The sequence below is a fragment of the Schistocerca cancellata genome, chromosome 3 (assembly GCF_023864275.1).
Source record: "Schistocerca cancellata isolate TAMUIC-IGC-003103 chromosome 3, iqSchCanc2.1, whole genome shotgun sequence".
Taxonomy (NCBI): Eukaryota; Metazoa; Arthropoda; class Insecta; order Orthoptera; family Acrididae; genus Schistocerca; species Schistocerca cancellata.
In genome coordinates, this window is record NC_064628.1 from 868,247,000 (window position 1) to 868,271,358 (window position 24,359).

Genomic DNA, 24,359 nt, shown 5'->3' on the forward strand with positions numbered 1-24,359 from the left:
TCTGATATTCCGTAGGCTCTTACTTTGTTTAACAGGCGACAGTGCGGAACTGTATCGAACGCCTTCCGGAAGTCAAGAAAAATAGCATCTACCTGGGAGCCTGTATCTAATATTTTCTGGGTCTCATGAACAAATAAAGCGAGTTGGGTCTCACACGATCGCTGTTTCCGGAATCCATGTTGATTCCTACATAGTAGATTCTGAGTTTCCAAAAACGACATGATATTCGAGCAAAAAACATGTTCTAAAATTCTACAACAGATCGACGTCAGAGATATAGGTCTATAGTTTTGCGCATCTGCTCGACGACCCTTCTTGAAGACTGGGACTACCTGTGCTCTTTTCCAATCATTTGGAACCTTCCGTTCCTCTAGAGACTTGCGGTACACGGCTGTTAGAAGGGGGGCAAGTTCTTTCGCGTACTCTGTGTAGAATCGAATTGGTATCCCGTCAGGTCCAGTGGACTTTCCTCTGTTGAGTGATTCCAGTTGCTTTTCTATTCCTTGGACATTTATTTCGATGTCAGCCATTTTTTCGTTTGTGCGAGGATTTAGAGAAGGAACTGCAGTGCGGTCTTCCTCTGTGAAACAGCTTTGGAAAAAGGTGTTTAGTATTTCAGCTTTACGCTTGTCATCCTCTGTTTCAATGCCATCATCATCCCGGAGTGTCTGGATATGCTGTTTCGAGCCACTTACTCATTTAACGTAAGACCAGAACTTCCTAGGATTTTCTGTCAAGTCGGTACATAGAATTTTACTTTCGAATTCACCGAACGCTTCACGCATAGCCCTCCTTACGCTAACTTTGACATCGTTTAGCTTCTGTTTGTCTGAGAGGTTTTGGCTGCGTTTAAACTTGCAGTGAAGCTCTCTTTGCTTTCGCAGTAGTTTCCTAACTTTGTTGTTGTACCACGGTGGGTTTTTCCCGTCCCTCACAGTTTTACTCGGCACGTACCTGTCTAAAACGCATTTTACGATTGCCTTGAACTTTTTCCATAAACACTCAACATTGTCAGTGTCGGAACAGAAATTTTCGTTTTGATCTGTTAGGTAGTCTGAAATCTGCCTTCTATTACTCTTGCTAAACAGATAAACCTTCCGCCCTTTTTTTATATTCCTATTAACTTCCAAATTCAGGGATGCTGCAACGGCCTTATGATCACTAATTCCCTGTTCTGCACTTACAGAGTCGAAAAGTTCGGGTCTGTTTGTTACCAGTAGGTCCAAGATGTTATCTCCACGAGTCGGTTCTCTGTTTAATTGCTCGAGGTAATTTTCGGATAGTGCACTCAGTATAATGTCACTCGATGCTCTGTCCCTACCACCCGTCCTAAACATCTGAGTGTCCCAGTCTATATCTGGTAAATTGAAATCTCCACCTAAGACTATAACATGCTGAGAAAATTTATGTGAAATGTATTCCAAATTTTCTCTCAGTTGTTCTGCCACTAATGCTGCTGAGTCGGGGGGTCGGTAAAAGGAGCCAATTATTAACCTAGCTCGGTTGTTGAGTGTAACCTCCACCCATAATAATTCACAGGAACTATCCACTTCTACTTCACTACAGGATAAACTACTACTAACAGCGACGAACACTCCACCACCGGTTGCATGCAATCTATCCTTTCTAAACACCGTCTGTACCTTTGTAAAAATTTCGGCAGAATTTATCTCTGGCTTCAGCCAGCTTTCTGTACCTATAACGATTTCAGCTTCAGTGCTTTCTATCAGCGCTTGAAGTTCCGGTACTTTACCAACGCAGCTTCGACAGTTTACAACTACAATACCGATTGCTGCTTGGTCCCCGCATGTTCTGACTTTGCCCCGCACCCGTTGAGGCTGTTGCCCTTTCTGTACTTGCCCGAGGCCATCTAACCTAAAAAACCGCCCAGCCCACGCCACACAACCCCTGCTACCCGTGTAGCCGCTTGTTGCGTGTAGTGGACTCCTGACCTATCCAGCGGAACCCGAAACCCCACCACCCTATGGCGCAAGTCGAGGAATCTGCAGCCCACAAGGTCGCAGAACCGTCTCAGCCTCTGATTCAGACCCTCCACTCGGCTCTGTACCAAAGGTCCGCAGTCAGTCCTGTCGACGATGCTGCAGATGGTGAGCTCTGCTTTCATCCCGTTAGCGAGACTGGCAGTCTTCACCAAATCAGATAGCCGCCGGAAGCCAGAGAGGATTTCCTCCGATCCATAGCGACACACATCATTGGTGCCGACATGAGCGACCACCTGCAGATGGGTGCACCCTGTACCCTTCATGGCATCCGGAAGGACCCTTTCCACATCTGGAATGACTCCCCCCGGTATGCACACGGAGTGCACTTTGGTCTTCTTCCCCTCCCTTGCTGCCATATCCCTAAGGGGCCCCATTACGCGCCTGACGTTGGAGCTCCCAACTACCAGTAAGCCCACCCTCTGCGACCGCCCGGATCTTGCAGACTGAGGGGCAACATCTGGAACAGGACAGGCAGCCATGTCAGGCCGAAGATCAGTATCAGCCTGAGTATCAGCCAGAGACAGAGCCTGAAACCGGTTCGTCAGACAAACTGGAGAGGCCTTCCGTTCAGCCCTCCGGAATGTCTTTCGCCCCCTGCCACACCTTGAGACGACCTCCCACTCTACCACAGGTGAGGGATCAGCCTCAATGCGGGCAGTATCCCGGGCAACCACAGTCGTAGCCCGATCGGGGGATGCGTGGGACGAGCTGGCCGTCCCCGACAAACTCCCATCCGGACCCCCACAGTGATGCCCATTGGCAACAGCCTCAAGCTGTGTGACCGAAGCCAACACTGCCTGAAGCTGGGAGCGAAGGGATGCCAACTCAGCCTGCATCCGAACACAGCAGTTGCAGTCCCTATCCATGCTAAAAACTTGTGCAAAGAACGTCTGAACTAATCTACACAGAGCGCAAACAAATCGACACAAAATTTAAACGGTTATTAAAATACGAGATTGCCTAGTAAATGCAGTAACTTGTGCACTGCTGACACACTGCTCGGCGGCGGAAGGAGACTACGCGAATTTACACTATTCAGGTACTAAAACGCGATGCTACAACTCTCAAATACTATAATACGCCCGAAATTTATGAATTTAACAATGCAAGTACCAAAAACACGCAAATAAATTAAGAATTAAACTATGTAACAAATGAGTGAGCTAGGAGTATACGAGTTGCTGCTGCAGCTGCTTATCCAACGGCGGCAGGGAGCACACTGACTGTGACCAACCGACACTGGCCGTTCAAAACAAAAACATAAGACAGACGACTACGCGAATTTACACTATTCAGGTACTAAAACGCGATGCTACAACTCTCAAATACTATAATACGCACGAGATTTATGAATTTAACAATGCAAGTACCAAAAACACGCAAATAAATTAAGAATTAAACTATGTAACAAATGAGTGAGCTAGGAGTAAACGAGTTGCTGCTGCAGCTGCTTATCCAACGGCGGCAGGGAGCACACTTCTGTGGGCAGCATTCACTCCTGGTACTTCTGCACTGGATTCTGTTGTAACAGTGTTATTCGTGCTTTTTCTAACCTTAGAACTAGCCTCCAGTGTATTAGTTAGTCCTGTCTGGAGTAAACAATTATTTCAAAACCCTGTTTGTCCAGGAGCCTCCACAACGAGTTACCTAACAAGTATCACCACCTGCATTTCTAGTAAATGCCTGTACCAGTGTTGGCTCAGATAGAAGAAAACAATCAAACGCCTTCACTGTAAATTGTCCTTCTGACTTCTACTCTGTACCGCTCGGGAGCTCAGACTGACCAGTAACCCCTTTTCTCCCTCTCCCACCTATGTCAGGACACGACAACTTCAGCAACTGTGTCCACTGGAGGATTGTTCGTACGAAACTGTTAGCGCGTCGACACTGTACCTGGGAGGGTATGGATACCCTCAGATGACGCAAAGTGCCACGCATGTGCGGAAAATCAGTCCGCTCCGACGCAAAAATTCTCTGCTCGGCCTAAGGCGCAATCACCATGGCGATGTGTGCACATAGACTTTGTGGGTCCTTCTTGGAACATTCGTTGGTTGATTGTGGTACACGCTCATAGCAGGTTTCCTTTTGGTGCGCCAATGAACCCGACAACGTCACGTAGCACAGTTCAGGCGTTGTCAATGTTTTGCCTCGAAGGTTTGCCTGAAGACATAATGTCGGACAACGGCTCTCAGGTCACGTCAAATTAATTTGAAACATTCTGTGAATGCAATGGCATACAGAATCTAAGAAGTGCACCGTTCCATCCATAGTTGAGCCGTGGTAAAATTTGCTGTTTTGAAGAGCTCGCCGTAGCGTTTAGTGTAAAACAGTCGCCCTCCGTTTCTGGCGGTGGCGCCGATGTGGCAATCGCAGCTTTAGTGTGTGTGAAAGGTGTGAAAGGGGAAAGGTTGCCTGTTCAGGTGCATTTAAGGGGCGCTATGAGCTCAGCAAGGGCGCCAGCAGCGTGGGACTTTGACCCCAGTTCTCGTCCCACCGGTCTTCGTCCGTCTTCGTCCATCTTCGTCTGTCCCCTGTTTTCCTCTGTCGTCCTGTCCTGTCTTTGTTCCTCATTGTCATCATATCAAACCCCACCACCGCTACCGCTACCACTACCACCAGCACCGCAATAGTCTATACTTCTCCCTCCACCGCCACCATCACCATTACATGGTGTGCCCAGTCACCCCCCCCTCACTCCATCCCTCTTCTTCTCACTCTCCCTTCGCCCTCGCTCTTCGTCGCCCCCTCCCCAGCTTCTTCCTCCTGCACCTCCACTTCTGATCCTTTCCCTCCACTCCCTCAGCTCCGAGTAGGGTGGTGGCCCTGAGGGCCACTGCCCATGGCCAGCTCTCACCCTCTCCTTCACCATCGCCGTCATCTATGTCATCGCCGTCGCCATCGCCATCGCCATCCCCATCTCCGGCGCCGGCTCCAGCGTCCACGCCAGGACCTGCCACTTCCCGCAACCTCCCTGTTGCTCCTGTCCCGCATGTCTCCTCTCACCCTTCCGTCGCCCTCAAACGCCCTAGTGGCACCACTGCCTCCTCTGCTTCCAAAAAGGCCCCGCCCCATCCTCCTCCCCCCCCCCCAGGATGCCATGGATGTCTCCCCGCATTGCCCTGCTCTCTCCGCCTCCTCCTCCTCCTCCTCCTCCCCCTCCTCCTACAGATACCTCCTCTCTCGTCCCTCCTCGAGGCCCAGTACCTCTCCCGCCAACACTTTCATGGAGCCCCATCTCCCTCCTCAATCCACAAAGAGACTGTTCTCATCTCCTTCCCTAGCCCCACCCTTCATACTGACATCCTTTCCCGCATCCCCATCACCCGGTTTGGCCCCAATGCCTCTCTCACCCCTGCTCCTTCCCTGTCCCCTACCCGCCAACGCCAACCCCGTGTCGCCCGCCGGCCCTCACCACCGTGATCACTCGGCTTAGTCCGACGATCACGGAGAAGGTGTTGGCGGAGCTCAAGGCGCATCCCTCGCTGGAGGTCCGAGCGGTCCGCCGTATTTTCAACTCCGATGGTCCCACCCGACTTATGCGGGTTTTTTTTGGAAGACGCCCCCTCCATTGACCACCTCCTGAAGTCGACCCCTCTCGTTCCCCTCCTCAGTCCCTCCACTGCCAGAGGTGTCTGCATTACAACGCACACACAACATCTGAGTGCCGCGAGGCCCCCACCTGCCTGCACTCTAAGAAAGCGCATTTCCTCCGGCAGTGCCCCAACTTCCAGTCTCCTCCCTCCTGTAACACCTGTAATCTCCCCCATCCCACGTACTCCCAAAAATGTAAAGCCTGACTCCCTCCCACCAGTCCTGAACTCACCGTCCCTGTCCGCCCCCTGGATGCGTCCACCCCACCTGCCAATTCCCTTCGCCCCCCCATCCCCCACCACCACTTAGGACATCATCAGGTTCCTCACCATAGCTCTCCAAAATGTCCACTCTTTCCAGGGCCCTCACACCCTCCAGCAGATATCCCTTGCCGCCCGTTCTTCCACCTTAAAATGTATGCCACCTACTCCCACAACCAGGCCCATTTTACCTTCTCCCGTCTCGACACCCTCGCCTAAATCCCTGTCATGGGGCGACAGCACCGTATCCTGTTCAACAACATCTATTCCCTTCCCGCCAATGAGAACCTCTTCATGCCCACTCTCGCCACCCACCATGTGGATGCCTTCCTCCTCAATGAAACCTTTCTTCAGCCCCACCACACACTACACACCTCGCCCTACCTCCTTCACCGCTCCGATAACCCCTACCCGATAGCACGCGGCAGAGTTGCCATTGGTCACCACCGCCAGATTCCAGTTCGGCTCCAGCCTCTTCTTCCTAACCCCACCGAACACCTCATCCTTAGTCTCTTCTTCCCTGGCCTTACCATCACCTGCACCACCATCTATGTCCGCTCTAACACCCCTATTCCTTTTGATTTCCTCTCCCACATTGACCATACCTTCTCCTCCTACGTGATTGCCGCCGACCTCAACATCTATAGTCGTTCCGCCACCCAGTTACAGCAGTGGCATTGGTTCCTCTCCTCCCTCCAAGGCGACCTCGTCCCCATTCCCCAGCACTCCCGCCCGAATCCAACTCCACTCCTGATGTCATCCGCTCCTCCCCTAACCTCCTTGGTCGCATGACGGTGGATGTCCTGGACCCCATTGGTAGTGACCATCTCCCTGTCCTCCTCACCGTTTCAGACGGTCGTCGCCCATGCCCCAAACCCTGTCATGAACCTCCCACAAAGTACGTCCATGATTATTCCAGTGCCAACTGGATACCCTATCTGCCCATGTCGATGGCCACCCCTTCACCTACCACCACCCTGATGGTACTACCCATGCCGCCTCCTTTCTTCAGCAGACCTTGTCTGAGGCTGTGGAGGCCCACGTCCCTTCTGTCGTCATCCAACCCCAGCGTCCTACCTTACCCCCACAGGCCGTCCTCTTCCTCTGTGAATCCCGCCGTCTCTACCGTGCCTTCCTCCGCACGCGTGACCCAGACACACTACGACACCACCAGCAACTCCAGAGACACATCCGTAACTTGCTCGCGGCTAAGAAACGCTGGGACTGGCGACAGACATGCACCCGTTTAAACGCTACACTTCCTATAAACTCGTCCAAGTTCTGGTCAGCCTTCCGCCGCCTTACCGGATCTAAACCCTCCCCCCCCCCCTACTATCCTCTCCTTCATGATAACCAACCCTTCTCAGACAACCTCAGTAACTCAGTAAGGCCAATCACTTTGCCTCCTACCTCTCCGATGTGTTTACCATCCCCGACGATCCCCAGTTCGATTACTCCCTCTTCCCATACGTCCGCGATTGAACTGACACCTCTGTCCCTCCCCTTGCACCTGGTTTCCAGTACTTGGACAACATTGCACACACCGAACTCAATACCCCTATCACTACACAGGATCTCATCGCTACACTCCGCACAAAGCACAACACCGCTCCTGGTCACGATCATGTCACCTATCGCCTCCTTCGTGAAGCTCCTGCCTCTTTCCTCTCCACCCTGGCCAGACTCTACAATGTAGTCCTGTCCACCGGCTACTACCCCGACCTGTGGAAAACCTCCCATGTCCTGATGTTCCTTAAACCTGGTAAACCGCCGTCCGCTGTCTCCTCCTACCGTCCCATCAGCGTTACCTCGGTCTTCAGCAAGGTTCTGGAATCCATCCTCACCCGACGCTTTCACCAGCATCTCTGCCAGCACCGCCTCCTTCCCGTTACCCAGTGTGGCTTTCGGCCGTCCTTCTCTTGCGATGCCCTTCTCCTTCATCTCACCCATCTCCTCTCCAAACAGCTTAATTCCCGTCCCTCTGCTATCTTCCTCTCCCTTGACCTTGAACGAGCAAGCCTATGACCGCGTGTGGCATTCCGTTCTCCTCTTCAAGCTCCAAACCTTCGCCTTTCCTATTAACTACATCCGTCTGATCGGCTCCTTTCTTTCCCACCGTCCTTCCTACATCACCATCCACAACACGGATTCCTACACCTTTTTCCCCTCCGCCGGTGTGCCCCAAGGTTCCGTCCTCTCTTCTGTACCTTTTGTATACGGTGAACATGCCGCCGCCTTCACCCCCCCATCCACCTTCTCCAGTACGCCGATGACACCGCCTTCCTTGCCCTTGCGCCCACCCTGCAGCGCACCCATCACCTTCTCCAATCCCATTTTGACCGATTGGCCCCTTGGTGCAACCAGTGGCTGCTTAAGGTCAATCCTTCCAAAACCCAGGCGATTATTGTAGGCAAAATGACCTCTTCCTTCCGCCTCCTCGATTTCTACATCACCATCTATGGCCGTCCTATCGTCCTCACCCCAACCCTTAAGTACCTTGGTGTCACCCTCGACGTCGCCTCTCCTGGACCTCCCAACTTCGACTCTGTCTCCTCAAGCTCCTTTCCGGCCGTACATGGGGTCTGGACCCCTCCACCATCCTCCATACCTATAAATGCCTCATTCGCCCTATTCTTTGCTACGCTCACCGTGCCTGGATCTCTGCTCACTCTACCTTTTACAAATCCCTTCAGATCCTAGAATACCATGCTCTTCGCCTCGCCTATCGCAACCGTCTCCCCTCCCCCACGCGGATCCTGTATGACCTTATTCCGTTCCCCCACCTCCTCCTTTTCCTCGAACGCATATGGATCCTCTACACCTCCCATAAACTCGATCCTCCTCACCAGCTGGTCTCTCCCATCCTCTCCCGCCCCCGTCTGCTTCCGTGCCTATATTTTCACGTCCTGCCTGCTCTCCATCTCTCCTCTCTCCATACCCTCTCCCAAGGTGGCTTCCGCCAGCTGCCCCTCCCTGATGATGCCCTCCTCCCATCTACCCCTCCTACCAACTTTGATCCTCCCTCCCTGTGCTTGTTCCTATGGGCACCCTCTCTCCCTTCTCTCCTCCTTCCCTCCCGCCTCCCTTTCTTCCCACTCCTCCCCTGGGCTTCCCCTACGCCCATACCTCCTTTCCTCCTACCATCTGCTCTGCCATTGGCATCCTTGCTCTACCCTCTCCATCCCCCTCCGCCTTCTTCCCCTCTTGGCAGGTCCCCAGATTCACACGTTACATGGACATTCGCGCGCCAGACATCATCGCCATGAGTTTCTCGTGTGTGTGCCATGGTGTTTGTGTTTAGTGTTCGCCGTCACGCTCCTACGTTCACCTGTGCCATCGAATTCGTCAATGTTTGTGCGCCGTGCCGACAGTTTTTAGTGTGTTTCTCATCGAGTGTGAACGGCTTCGTGTTTTTTGTATTCTATGTCTACTGTTTTTTGCCCACCACTTTGTTCAGTCTTTATGTGTCTTCTTTATATTTTTCTCATTGTAAAGCGTAGGATTCTGCTGCCATCCCACCTGATGTACTGGTGTTCAAATCACAATAAAGGGAAAAAAACTCGGCAAGGGGTCAGTCTGAGTCGGCGAGTCTGCTCAGTTGGTCAGCCGGGTCAGTGTCTGTCGTCCAGAATGCTAGTATGTGTTAGGCCGCCAGTCTGCTCGAGTTGCTCAGACAACGGTCATTGGCGGTAGGATCGATCGGTTGGTCGGTCGCGCCCTGAGACACAAGATGACTTGTCTGACTTGAGCGTCGGCGCATGTGAGGTAGCCGTATAGCGAGGGGTAGTGGCTTCGCGGCTGACACGAGAGCAACAGGAGTCAACCCTCGACACCGGTCTGGCCGGTGCGAGGTGCGACGCCGTGAGACGGGAGATCGGCGCGTCTTCCTGCGTCCGTTGAAGCGGCTGGCAGCGGACGGTTCGGGAGAGCGTTTTGGAGGTGCTGCGCCAGGTCTTCGCGACATCGCAGTTTATTAGAAGTGATTCGTGATATGTTGTTTCATTTCGTTGTTAAACTCTACTTTTTTTCTTGGTCAGTCTCTCGTCCCCAGCTTGCTCGTCTGTCTCTCGTCTGCATTTGTTAGGCAGTTAGTGTCTGTCTGTCGGTCTACCGTACGTTAATAGCTGCCTCTGTCATGTTTGTCGGATTCGATGTTAACGAATTTATTGCTTGAAGGGTAACGGCCGAATTCCTGAAATATGTTTTTATCTTGCCTATCATATTGCGAGGAGGTATATGTGTAATGTAGAGCATGTTGGTACATTTTATGTTCATGGACTTTATTTAAATGGTCATTTTAGTATATAAAGTTGCCACCCTTCCACCATAAGAGTTCTTTTAAAAACAAGTTGCACTTTCGGTGGCACCTCTTACGGGGTGCATAGTTTATGTGTTTGTGTGAGTTGCACAAATTTTTAGTTTAAAGTAATCTGGTGTGTTGCAGATTTGTACCAGTGTAGTATTGAGAGGTTGTTGTGAGCGGTTGTGAATACGACCGTGTTAAAAGGCAGCGGCAAGCTTCTCAGCCCGAAAGCTCATACTATAAAAAAAAATTGATGTTTCTGCCTCTGAATAAATTGTAACTTGATATTTACAGGGTGCTTGTTGATTAGAATTTTAAATCTGTTTAAAAAAAAGGACTTTTTGGAATAAAGTTTCCATTTATTAAAAAAAAAATTTTAATTTGTTCATCAGTTACCCATTGGCAACTACTTCTACGCTCACATAGTGTGATTAAATGTGTTAATGTTCTTGATGAATCGCTAGCAAATAAAGTAAATTCTTAGAAAAGGTTTTGAAAAGGAAATTCACGGTTCAATAGTCAAAGGGCGAAGAGATACGTTTTATGAGAACCTTCAAACAGCAGGTGGCCAACCTTCGCTCCACGCACACAAGGGATCAAGTATTGCAACTGTTACTCGTCTCTTATCGTTCGCATCCACGAGATGGACCATCGACGGCGGAATTGTTTCAGGACCGCCTCCATTGGACACTACTGCACCTGCTTCACCCTCCTCAGCAACGGGCGCCGAAGGAAGGCCGGAAGTATCGCTTCGAGCCGAATGATATTGTGTGTTTCAGGGTTTTTAGCGGCAGCAGACAGTGGGCGCGAGGCGAGATCGTCCGTCGACTTGGCGCTTGCGTGTATCTCATTTCAGGCCCAGGCGGATTGCAGCGCCGACATCACACTCAAACTCGCCACTGTCATGTGGACGGTGATCCTTCTGTATCTCTTACCCCAGATTCACGGATCCAGAGGACAGCGCTGCTACAGCAGCCGCCAGAGGGAGTCATCACGACACCGCGAGAAGACCGCATGGAGACGGAGCATTCGCCTCCTCTCGTGCTACCGTTGGAGCTGGACCCGCCCACGTCGCAGCAGCCGACGCCTTCTACATCTGGTTATGGGCCTCAGGAGGAGGACGCGTACCCATTTTGTGGTTTTTCCAGTGGTTTTCCACCAGAGCGAAGGCGGGATGGCGGGGTACGACCGGAAGTCTGACGTCCCCTGCAGTCACTGCTTCCGGTCCATCAGAGCATCCACGACTCTGCCTCTCCCGCCTTCCCCTCCCCTCCCCCCCCACCCCCCGTTATTGTGTTCCATAAAAGGTGACGGTCCGCCGCTTGGGGGGGGGGGGGGGCAATGTTACAGTGTAAAGTCAGCGCCGGCATCCCAGTCGAGAACGACAGAGGAAAGATGGCTGTGAGAAGAGGTCAGCCATTCGCATGCTGACCGACCTCCCTCCAGGACGACAACGCAGCAGCAGGGGCGCCTAGATGAAAAGGACATAAGCGCCGTTACCAACTGGTTGCAACCCACATCGATAGCAGCTTCAACGTTAGCCACTTCGTTAGCCGAAGCATCGTAGCCTGTTCATTAGAATCTCTACGTAGCTCAGTTAGAGATCAGCAGTCGTTACAGTTCAGTTGACTAGACTTTTGTTAGTAGCAGTCGCTGGGACCAGAAGTATTACTTGTGTTTGTCTATTCTGAAGAAGACTGATTCAATAAGTTTGAATGTGGCATGCTGGGTACACTCAGCAGTACTGTGAAGTTTCATAGCGGTGCCTTCGAGGTAGTTAAATTCTTGCAAAGTAAATGCCAAAAGTATTCACACTCGCAACTTGCACATATGTTGGGCATTAGAAGTGCTGCACGTACTCACCCCGTAGGAGCGCGTCATGGCACACACGGCGTGCTTAGTGCCGCAGTAGATGGCCATATTGGGGACGGGGTCGAGGCCTGACACGGACGACACGTTGACCACCAGACCACCGGCGCCGCCGTTCTGCTTGCCCATGTACTTGTACGCCAGCAGGATGCCGTGCACCACGCCCTTCTGTAGGCACACACAAAACACCACACGTGTTCAACCACACAGGGTCACTCAGGCAGTATCGGAACAACTCTACCCTAGAATCTTAGACAGGGCACCTATAAAATCATCATCGGCCATACCTGCTAATTCCCACAAAACTAATCCAAGGGCAGTCACAAATATTTGCCACTATCTGTTACTCCCAGGTATACTCGTATATCAACTGTTTTGCTCTCTTGTATGATGCTGGGTAAGTAGACTATTGCACTTGCAATAGCCTCGGCGGCTCTCCGTGTCTACCAGTTGGGGTAAACATAGCACGATGCACCTGCCCCCTCTCGCCCCACCCCCTACAACCACCAGAACACACGACGGAGTGCATTCAGACGGACGTGTGCAAAATGGCTCTGAGCACTATGGGACTTAACATCTAAAGTCATCAGTCCCCTAGAACTTAGAACTACTTAAACCTAACTAACCTAAGGACATCACACACATCCATGCCCAAGGCAGGATTCGAACCTGCGACCGTAGCGGTCGCGCAGCTCCAGACTGAAGCGCCTAGAACCGCTCGGCCACTACGGCCGGCTGGACGTGTGCAGGCGCGTTCATCCAGGCATTGTGATATTGAACTAGCTAGACATTATACAGTGTTTACAGTAGGCAACAAATTTAATAATATTTTAACATGGTGCAAAGTCGTTCACTGATGTAAAAAACGTTATTCATCCCCTAAATCACCCTTTTAAGCGTCGAATTTTCATTTTCTTTTACTTTTTAAAGTAGCATATGTTCTTCCTCGGGGATCAAGATTTCTCCATAACAAATTTCATAAAAATCGGTTCAGCATTTTAGAACTGAAAACGTGACAGATTGACTGCCGCATATACACTGACGAATAAAATTCGCAACGCCAAGGAGGAGTTCTGCGACATAAACGAAAGTCTGTCCATTCAAATTTCTGCCCAGTGGCATAACAGTGGCGCCATAGCACCACTACGAGGGCGCAAATCAGGTTCTCTTTAAATACGCTCTGTAACAGTTGTGAACGATAGTTACCTTTGGGATTGGACACGGGAGTTCATAGTAGTCACAGTCAGCCATTGCCGCCACTGTCAGCACCTCACTGAGTTTGAAGAAGTTGTGTAATAAAGCTACGAGAAGCTGACTGCTCCTTCTGCGATACTACCGAAAGACTTGGCAGGAATGTGACTATTTCACAGGTTGCTGCAGCGGTTGTCACGAGAATGTACGGTCACATAAAGACCGGGCTTCATATGGCCACGTGGCACTAACGAGAGGTAAGACCATCGTGTTCACCATATGGCTCAGACGCATCGTACTGCTTCTGCACCAGCAATTTCAAGAGCAGGTGGCACCAGAGTGACACAACGAACCGTTACAAATCGCTTACTTCTGGGACAGCGGCCTGCCAGAAGTCCTGTAGCGTACATTCCACAGATTCCACACCACCGCCATTTGCGTGGTATCTCGCGAGAGCTCATTGGAGGTCAGGGTGGAGGTCTGGTGTGTTTTCTGATGGAAGCTGGTTCTGCTTCGGTCCCAGTGATGGTCGTGTGTTGATCAGAGGCCAGTTGAGGGCCTGCAACTAATCTGCCTGCACGCTAGACACACTGGACCTACACCTGGTGTTTCTGTCTGGGCTGCGATTTCGTCTGACAGCTGGAGCACTCTTGTGGTCATCTCACACACCCTACCTGCAGATTTGTACGCCAGTCTGCTGATTCTGCCTGTTGTGTTACCATCATCAACAGCATTCGAGGGGATGCTTTCCAACAGGACAATGCTCACCCACATACCGCCGTTGTAATCCAAAATGCTCTACGGAGTGTCGACCTGTTGCCTTTGCCGATTCGATCACCAGATTTACTCCAGTGGAGCACATATCAGACATCAGTGGACGACAACCCCAGCATCGTCCACAAACAACATTTACTGTCCCTGTGTTCAACGACCAAGCGTAACAGCCATGTAACGCCATCCCACAAACTTACACCCCGCACATTTGCATGCTGGCATTCAACATTGTGGTGGTTACACCATTATTAATGTACTAGCATTTCACATTTACCGTGTCTTATGCTTCCATTAACCTGTGATCTTGCAATGTTAACCACTTAAATGTGTTACCTGGAGAAATTTATTCCCGAAATTTCACAGCTCTAAATTAACTATCTTAGACGATGTGATTTTTTTCCGTTAGTTTCTTACGTTATGTTGTCGATGTATGCATTAAACACACTGAGGGTTGTATAAGCATTATATTCATAATGTTGAATCGTATTATCTACAACATGTCGATCGATAAAAGCAGTTGACAAATATGATAAAGTTCAAGGATAACTAGTTTCTTCGAAGAGTAAAAATACCGGATCATCAAAAAGTCAGTATATATTTGAAAACTTAATAAACCACGGAATAATGTAGATAGAGAGGTAAAAATTGACACATGCTTGGAATGACATGGGGTTTTATTAGAACCACCCCCTATTGCTAGACACGTGAAAGATCTCTTGCACGCGTCGTTTGGTGATGATCGTGTGTTCAGCCGCCACTTTTGTCACGTTTGGCCTCCCAGGTCCCCAGACCTCAGTCCGTGCGATTATTGGCTTTGGGGTTACCTGAAATCGCAAGTGTATCGTGATCGACCGACATCTCTAGGGATGCTGAAAGACAACATCCGACGCCAATGCCTCACCATAACTCCGGACATGTTTTACAGTGCTGTTCACAACATTATTCCTCGACTACAGCTATTGTTGAGGAATGATGGTGGACATATTGAACATTTCCTGTAAAGAACATCATCTTTGCTTTGTCTTACTTTGTTATGCTAATTATTGCTATTCTGATCAGATGAAGCGCCATCTGTCGGACATTTTTTGAACTTTTGTATTTTTTTGGTTCTAATAAAACCCCACGTCATTCCAAGCATGTGTGTCAATTTGTACCTCTATCTACTTTATTCCGTGATTTATTCAGTTTTCAAATTTATACTGACTTTTTGATCACCCTGTATTTCCCTAATTCGTGTAAAATTCTAGAAAACATTAAACGTCTTCTGCTACACGCTTTCTAAGGTATCCTACGGTTTTAGGAGGCGTTCAAGCTATCTCCATGGCAAATTTCATAGAAATCAGTTTAGCGGCTTTGTCTTGCATTTACAAAACTTTAAAATGAGACATGTTCTTCTGTGATCCAATTTTGATTAAGCCTACAGGTTGCCTCAACCTACGCTGGCGCTACCTGTGAAAACCTCATGAAAATCGTTTCTATTGCTGCTACGTGTGCGGTGAACACACACTGTCCGAAAAACGTCTGCGGATTCCAGTTACTACAATGGTTCCTGTGATATGTGCATATGTGACTGGAATACCCTGGACGTTCTGTTGTGACGTGGCAATACAGCCAAGCCACTATGATTGGTAGCCGAAAGGCACGCGTTTAAGCTCACGCAAGCTGGCGTGAGGTCTGGAACAGTTAAGGGAATTTATAGTAGCAAATAAAGTACGTAGCTGATGGAATACTTAACTTTAATCCATAATTGGTGAACATCGGTCTGACGGTACATGCATCACAAGATAAATAGCAAATGATAATGGCGCCTTGCTAGGTCGTAGCAAATAACGTAGCTGAAGGCTATGCTAACTATCGTCTCGGCAAATGAGAGCGTAATTTGTCAGTGAACCATCTCTAGCAAAGTCGGCTGTACAACTGGCGCGAGTGCTAGGAAGTCTCTCTAGACCTGCCGTGTGGCGGCGCTCGGTCTGCAATCACTGATAGTGGCGACACGCGGGTCCGGCGTATACTAACGGACCGCGGCCGATTTAAAGGCTACCACCTGGCAAGTGTGGTGTCTGGCGGCGACACCACACGTTCCATGTACTGGGGCTTGAGGAAGAAGCAACAATTTTCAAAAATAACGACTGATGGTATACATTTCTACAGCCCCATGAAAATTCTTCCAGTAGTTTTGGAAATACGAGCGGTTTTACAATTTCATTATTAGTACAGATAACGATACAAAGTAAAGTAAAAGATACAACTAAAAGATATGCAGAAGTTTGGATATCAGGAGTGATCACTATCTTGTCATATGTCAATTAATTCAAGAGATAGAAAGGATTCAAACAAGAACTTTACGATTTGGCACGGGGTTGTTTGGTTACCGCGTAAGTGTTGTAGGACTGGACAACGCATTCTAGTGTTGTAATGCAGTAGTTCCAACGCGTGACGCAAGCGAATAGAGGGGGGGGGGGGGGTTGTAGGGTGGGGCACAGACAGCTCAGTTGACAGCAGAAACGTGCTGCCAAGTCCTTTGAAGCACGGTGTAGTTTCGTATTACTCTACATTTGATAACCCTCTTTTACTAAAGTGTGGACTGCAGATTATTGTCAGAGTTTATCGAAAGAAGGAAAAATTAAAGAAATAAATAAAGCAATAAAATAAACAAGCAGAGGCAGGCAAGAGATATTCTGGACTCTGAAACGAATGTATACTTTTGTGACATCCGTTTAGAAGCAGATGATGATACAGTTATTTCAGCTGGACCTTTCGATACCACTGTTTTTCTACCGATGTTTCTTTGAAGTTTGTATACCTTACGTTCCAAAAGGAAGTTTTCGGAACTATTCTGATACATGGCGACTATCAATCGAAATCTCATTTATCAAGTTATAATTTTCCCATTATATCTTAATAATCCATACCTTTGTATTTTCAGTTTATCTCCGAAAACATTAAATATTCTATGAAATCAGATTTCTTACTTTTGACAGTTGTCGGAAATTACTTTTGGCTACAGACAGGTCATTAAAAAACCATTGAAGAGATTACACTATCGGAAAATATTCGCGACACTGAGGAGTTTCGCGACATAAACGAAAGTTGGTAGGCGTGTTTCCACATCTGAAAGATGTCGTCCATTCAGATTTCTCGCCAGTCCCGTAAAAGAGGCTCTGGTAGCGCCACTATGAGGATGCAAATCAGGTTTGCTTCAAATACACGCGTCGTGAGCGTTTGTTACATTTAAGGCTGGGCGTGGTGAGTTCACCTTAGTCAACAATGCCTTTTAGGCGATAAAGACGCCACTACCGACATCTGACAGATTTTGAACGAGGTCGTGTAACGGGGCTACGACAAGCTGGCTTTTCCTTCTGTGATACTGCAGGAAGACTTGGCAGGAATATTGCCACTATACTTTACTCGCATCGGTGGTCACCAGAATGTATGGACGCAAAAAGACCGGGCTGTGTATGGCCATGTGGCACTACCAACAGGGAAGACCGCCGTGGCTCGCGAATGGTTCTGGCACTTACTACTGCATCTGCAGCTGCAATCTGAGCAGCGCTTGGCACCACAGTGTCACAACAGACTGTTACACATCGGTTACTTCAAGGACTGCTCCAAGCCAGGCGCACTGAAGCGTGTCTTCCACTGTCTCCGCCATTTGTGTCTTCAATGGTGTCAAGCGTGAGCTCTTTGGAGGGCAGGGTAGAGGTCTGTTGTCTTTTCTGATGAAAGCTGGTTCTGTCTACATCTACATCTAAATCTATACTCCGCGAGCCACCTTACGGTGTGTGGCGGAGGGTACTTATTGTACCACTATCTGATCCCCCCTTCCCTGTTCCATTCACGAATTGTGCGTGGGAAGAACGACTGCTTGTAAGTCTCCGTATTTGCTCTAATTTCTCGGATCTTTTCGTTGTGATCATTACGCGAGATATATGTGGGCGGTAGTAATATGTTGCCCATCTCTTCCCGGAATGTGCTCTCTCGTAATTTCGATAATAAACCTCTCCGTATTGCGTAACGCCTTTCTTGAAGTGTCCGCCACTGGAGCTTGTTCAGCATCTCCGTAACGCTCTCGCGCTGACTAAATGTCCCCATGACGAATCGCGCTGCTTTTCGCTGGATCATGTCTATCTCTTCTATTAATCCAACCTGGTAAGGGTCCCATACTGATGAGCAATACTCAAGAATCGGACGAACAAGCGTTTTGTAAGCTACTTCTTTCGTCGATGATTCACATTTTCTTAGAATTCTTCCTATGAATCTCAACCTGGCGCCTGCTTTTCCCACTATTTGTTTTATGTGATCATTCCACGTCAGATCGCTCCGGATAGTAACTCCTATTTTACGGTCGTTACCGCTTCCATTGATTTACCACCTATGGCATAATCGTACTGGAATGGATTTCTGCCCCTATGTATGCGCATTATATTACATTTATATACGTTTAGGGAAAGCTGCCAGCTGTCGCACCATGCATTAATCCTCTGCAGGTCTTCCTGGAGTACGTACGAGTCTTCTGATGTTGCTACTTTCTTGTAGACAACCGTGTCATCTGCAAATAGCCTCACGGAGCTACCGATGTTGTCAACTAAGTCATTTATGTATATTGTAAACAATAAAGGTCCTATCACGCTTCCTTGCGGTACTCCCGAAATTACCTCTACATCTGCAGATTTTGAACCGTTAAGAATGACATGTTGTGTTCTTTCTTCTAGGAAATCCTTAATCCAATCACACGGTGCCGGTGATGGCCGTGTGTTGGTAACAAGGAGGCTAGTCGAGCGCCTGCAACCAACGTGTCTGCATGCTAGACACACTGCACCTACACGTGAAGTTATGGTCTGGGATGCTATACTGTATCGCAGCAGGAGCACCCTTGTCCCATACATTCCGACTGGAAATTTGTACCTCAGTCTCCCGATTCAACCTGTTGTGCTGCCATTCATGAACAGAATTCCAAGGGGGGCTTCCAACACGCTAAGGCTCACCGACATACCACTGTTATACCCGAAAATACTCCACAGAGTGTCGATATGTTGTTCTGGCCTGCTCGATCACCAGATTTCTCTCCAGTCGAGCAGATACAGGACATCATCAGCCGACAACTCTAGCATCATCCACAAACAGCATTAATCGACCCTGTATTGACAGACCAAGTGCAATGGGCAAGGAACTCCATCCCGCAAACTGACACCCAGCACCTGTGCAACGCAGTGCGTGCTTGCATTCCAACTTCTGGCTGTTACAGTGGATATTAATGTACGAGTACTCCCACTTCACATTTGCAATGGCTTATCTCCGAATGTTGCAATGTTAATTATTTAAATACTTTACCTAGACTAATGTGTGCCAAATGTACAGCAGAAGCTGGTCACATGTTGGATATGTGGATCAGGAGAATATTTTGTATTTCATTTGTGATGTCTGTACAACAATGAGCTAAACAATGATACACTGAGCATAAATAATAACAATAACAATATTGTTTTAGTATCATTGCAGTGTATAATTAACAAATGATATTATCACAGAAAAGACAATGGCCGATACTACAAGACACCTTCTATTCTCCTTCTGATTGTAGCTCTTTTACTTTCGATGTAATTAAGAACTATAAATAAAAATAAAGAGCATTACACTGTGCTATTCATATAACATGTCTTGTGGTAAGACAAAAGTGTATTGAAATTACGGTTAACCACAACAGATGTCCACTAAAGTTAAAAAACTTAGCCTGACCGATACTGCACGATTTTCCCCTAACACGAAAAAGAAAAATTATTCACGAATATTATGGTTCTGTCTTCATGCGTTAGGAGCGCAGCTTTAGCGTCACGTGACTAGGCAGCCCTAGAGCATAAGTATGTGAATCAGCCTCGTGGATCACGAAAGGTTGACCATGGTTGGTATAGTGTATCTTTATCTAAGAGAAACAGAGATACTATGCGACAATACACTCCTAGCTAAATATCATGACCACCGTCTAGTAGCGTTGCAGGCATGTGAAAATGGTTCAAGTGGCTCTGAGCACTATGCGACTTAACTTCTGAGGTCATCAGTCGCCTAGAACTTAGAACTAATTAAACCTAACTAACCTAAGGACATCACACACATCCATTCCCGAGGCAGGATTCGAACCTGCAACAGTAGCGGTCACGCGGTTCCAGACTGAAGCGCCTAGAACCGCACGGCCACACCGGCCGGCTGCAGGCATCTGAAGCGGCCACAAAATTCCCCTTAACTGAACCCGATGGAACATATCTGGGACATTATCAGTCACCTACTCCGCGCTCATAAAACACCAGCCTGCAGTTTATGGGATTTGTGTGACCTGTGAATAGACATCACATGCGACTTACGTCTGGAGACTTGCTGAGGGCATGTAGAAAGTGTGCCATGCCAAATAGCTACTGTATTGCGATCCAAAGGTGGACCAGCATACTGTTAAACAGGTAGTGATAATGCTTTGACTTGTTTGTTCAAATACAATAAAATGTGGCTGTAAAGAAATGAAACAGTCAAAAACGTTTTTCACATGTTCCTTAATGACTGCGTTCCTTACGTGTGGTCACATAGTGTAGAAATCACACTCTGTACTGTCCACCACTTCTGCGTAGTGGTCCTTCTCCAGTGTCTCCCACTTACCACGTTGATGTCGATTTCCTTCTCCCAAACCGAATCTCTCATGATGCCTGCATTGTTGACCACAATGTCCAGACGGCTGAATGTGGATTTGGCTGCCTTGAAGGCCTCTGCAACAACAATAAACGGACACCATTAATAAAAGTCTCGACATGTTGGCATACAACGAAACAGATGTTGGCTTACTGCAAGAGGAAGTTAAGTGCAGATTCAATCAATTTTGGGTTGTTGATCCATTCCATATCAGAAAATGAGTATGTTTCTTTCTGAAAAAACTAGTGAAGTACAATTTTCACTCTAAGAAGTTAAACAGACGTGACAGAAATCTGTTAAGTGCATAGTTGAACACACTAAACAGAAAAAAATATTTAGGTTCACTTAAACGATTTTCCCCGCACGTTGCCGATAGGCTTTATAAAATTATTTGAACAACAACAATCCATATCGTGAACTTAATGGATACCAGCAGAAAAAGATACACTCTACAACGGAAATAAATTTTATAAGCAACCTGCAGTAAACTAGTGTTCCTTAGCCTCAGCTACCAGAAAAATTATCTAAAATTGATGTGCAATAATATTATAATAGGTAAACAGATGGATATTAATATTATTGCTCGTAATTTGAAAGATATCTAGGATAAAGATTATTAGCAGGCATTCGTAAATCTGTGTTTCGTATTCTTAACAGTCAGCAACAATGCAGGTGATCCAAAGTTGCCACGTAATAATGTCTGTTACTTGAACAATATTACATCAGTATCATTGTCGATTACTATAGTTTACGTGCACGAATGGCAGAACGCCCACTGGGCCAGAAGCTGCTGTGAGTGCAGCGAGTGCAGTAGCATCAAGCCAGTAGCTCACACTGTGTTTAACGGCGAAAAATGTTTTCAAGAGGCGCCCTGCATGCGTCATTGGCCAAGAGAATGATACCCACAAAGGTCAAAATTGGTGGTAATCAACAAAATGTCACTCTAAACATGAACTGAATTCTCACGATACTTTGATATTTTAAATATGCGTAAAATACTTTTATTTCATATTTTCGTTTCAAGAAAGTGGTTGCGAATATTCAGATGTATCAATGAAAAGCAAAGCATATTACACAAGCAGAGTATACGATTAAGTCCCCCTACAACAGCAGAAAACAAATCAAAGCAGAAATTGTATCTACTGAGTATGGGGGGGGGGGGGGCGGGGGGAGAGGGGGGGCAGGGATGGGATGCTTTTAGTCGAATGATAGGCATAGTGCAGAAGAATATCATTTTGATTCTGACTTCTCCGTCAAGGATCCTGACTATGAACCAAGTTGCAATGATACAGATCTCATGAGTAAACAAATTAATGCCGTAAAAGAGAGTAACAGCGCTAAACGTTTGAAAAAAGTTATCCCAAAAGATGGAAGAAAATATAATTAAAACTCAACTTTAAAAACCAGTGCCAATTAACTGCATGAAAGACGTAGATACAAAGGCAACAAAAGTTTTTCAGACGAAATGTGGTTCTCCCTTTGTAGAAGCTTCTGCGACTGAGATTATACATGGCAGACGATTTTATCCTTGGTGATACAATGAGTGTTCCTCTGGCAAGAAGTGAAATAGTAGTCAGCCACTGAAACAACGTAAGGATTCTATTGTATAGTACTTAAATAAAAATAATAAGAAAGTCAGAGTCTGCAAGAAGTCTTTTTTTTTAAACTTTATGTATGTCAGCTGATGTGATTGGTACTGCACCTAAAGGGAAAGGTGAGAGAGGACTTTTGATAGGAAGTGATAAGAAAGGCAAAACCAGGTGTTGCACAGACAGCTAAAGAACACATAGAAACAGTTTCTGCAATGGAATCTCACTAGTCAAGGAAATCCACAAATAATTGGACTTAGACCCCAAACTAAGTATGTCTAAAACGCATAGTATGTTCAAGGAACAATACAAATATTTCAAGCCATTCAATGAAATAACTTACAGAAGAATATTCTGTCTGAACTATATTCTCAGATTCTACTAACGTAAAAAGTATTGCTGTCACAAGTGGGTGAGTGAGGAGTAATGAAGAAAAGCAGGCAATGGAGACATAGCATAATGATCATATTGCAGGAAAAAATGAATGTGTCGCGTACAAGTTGCTGTTAAACGAAAATGTAAAGTAGGCAATACATATATTTCACAATTTATTTACAATCTATCTTTCAAATCAAATGAAGTCAGTTCGATGCACTACAGTATGAAAATTTGTACATACAGTCTCACAATGTATGAATTTCGTGAGCCAGACGATGCATTCTGCTATGCTTGGATTGAGGTAAACGATCTATAATTTCTATAAACCTTCTGCTTCCACCGTTAAAACAGAAATAATAGCAGTCAGAGAAAAAAATTAACTGACAAAAGTGAAATGTTTTTGATACCAAAAATACAAACCAGGAGTGTTCGAGTACAATGAGAATCATTCATTAGATCATAAATTATTAGATTAGAACTCATTAGATCACAAGTTATATATAATTATTGACTAACAAGGTCTTCATCGTAAGATTATGCCAGCAAGTGGCACGAAAAAGAAGTGACTAACACACTTATGCAAAAGGGAGTCACTCCTGAGGAATATCAGTCTTCATAAAAGTCTCTTCCTACTGCATCAGCACACATTGACAGAGTTCCTGGACGTAGTATAGAAGACATGACCCAGATTTCTAAAGTTTTCTGTTAATTACTTAGCAATAATAATCCATTAACTAGCCAGTTATGCATTAAGCTTTTCTAGACATCATCATTAATTAATTACTGCAGTGTAACAGTTAATTAGAGGAAACATTTATTTGTGAATTAATAAAGAAATTAAAAATTCATTACTTTACTCATCTTGAGTTTTAAGGGATGATCTGTAATAATTACTTGAAAGAAGGTGAACTTCTTACCGAAGACAGCTTGTAAACAACCTTTGTTGTTCATTACCGGTTTCGGTAATCATGGTTACCATCTTCAGATCTCGATAAAAGGTTATTTCGTGTCTCCTGTACCAGCTGTACAAATACTGTTTCTAAACCATCGCCAGGTATGTGAGGGACGAGCTGCAAGATGCAGCGGCAAGTCAAGTTCACAATATACAGAGTAATTCGCAGAAAGCTCGTGTCTCATACCACATACTTCACTACAGCCCTTCTGGCGAGTCTAGCGGTGCCCAGCCTGCGATGAAATCCACAATAGCATGTGGTATGGGACACGAGCATTTGGCGAGTAACTTTGTTTATTGTGGTTTTAACCTAGATTAGCCGATGCATCCTTCATCTCGTGCCTCACACACCTAACAATGTTTTAGAAGGAGTACTTGTGTAGCATGTTGACTGGAATATTCTCTTTGATATTCTAGAGGGTTAAAATATATTGAGCGAAAGGCTATTTACAAATTGTACATGAACCAGACGGCAGTTATAGAGGGGCATGAAAGGGTAGCAGTGGTTGTGAAGGCACTGAGACAGCATTGTAGCCTATCCCCTATGTTAACAAGCAGTAAAGAAAACCAAAGTAAAATCTGGAGAAGGAATTAAAGTCCAGGGAGAAGAAATAAAAACATTGTAATTCTGTCAGAGACAGCAAAGGACTTGGAAGGGAATGGATAGTGTCTTGAAAGGAAAATATAAGATGAAGATCAAGAAAGGTAAAAAAGGGTAACAGAATGTAGTCTAAGTGAATCAGGTGATGCTGAGAAATTAGATTAAGAAACGAGACA

The 24,359-nt window shown here is 46.9% G+C and overlaps 1 protein-coding gene across 1 annotated transcript in view; it reads right to left on the reverse strand.

Annotated features, from left to right (window-relative positions):
- The window catches only part of LOC126175926 (15-hydroxyprostaglandin dehydrogenase [NAD(+)]-like), a 94,632-nt gene that overhangs the window by 15,450 nt on the left and 54,823 nt on the right, over positions 1-24,359 (reverse strand). Inside the window, exons 4-5 of the mRNA XM_049923000.1 lie at positions 20,634-20,740; positions 12,021-12,194 (exon numbers count right to left, since the gene is read on the reverse strand). Coding sequence (XP_049778957.1) covers positions 12,021-12,194; positions 20,634-20,740 — 281 coding nt within the window. The remainder of the gene's footprint in view (positions 1-12,020; positions 12,195-20,633; positions 20,741-24,359) is intronic.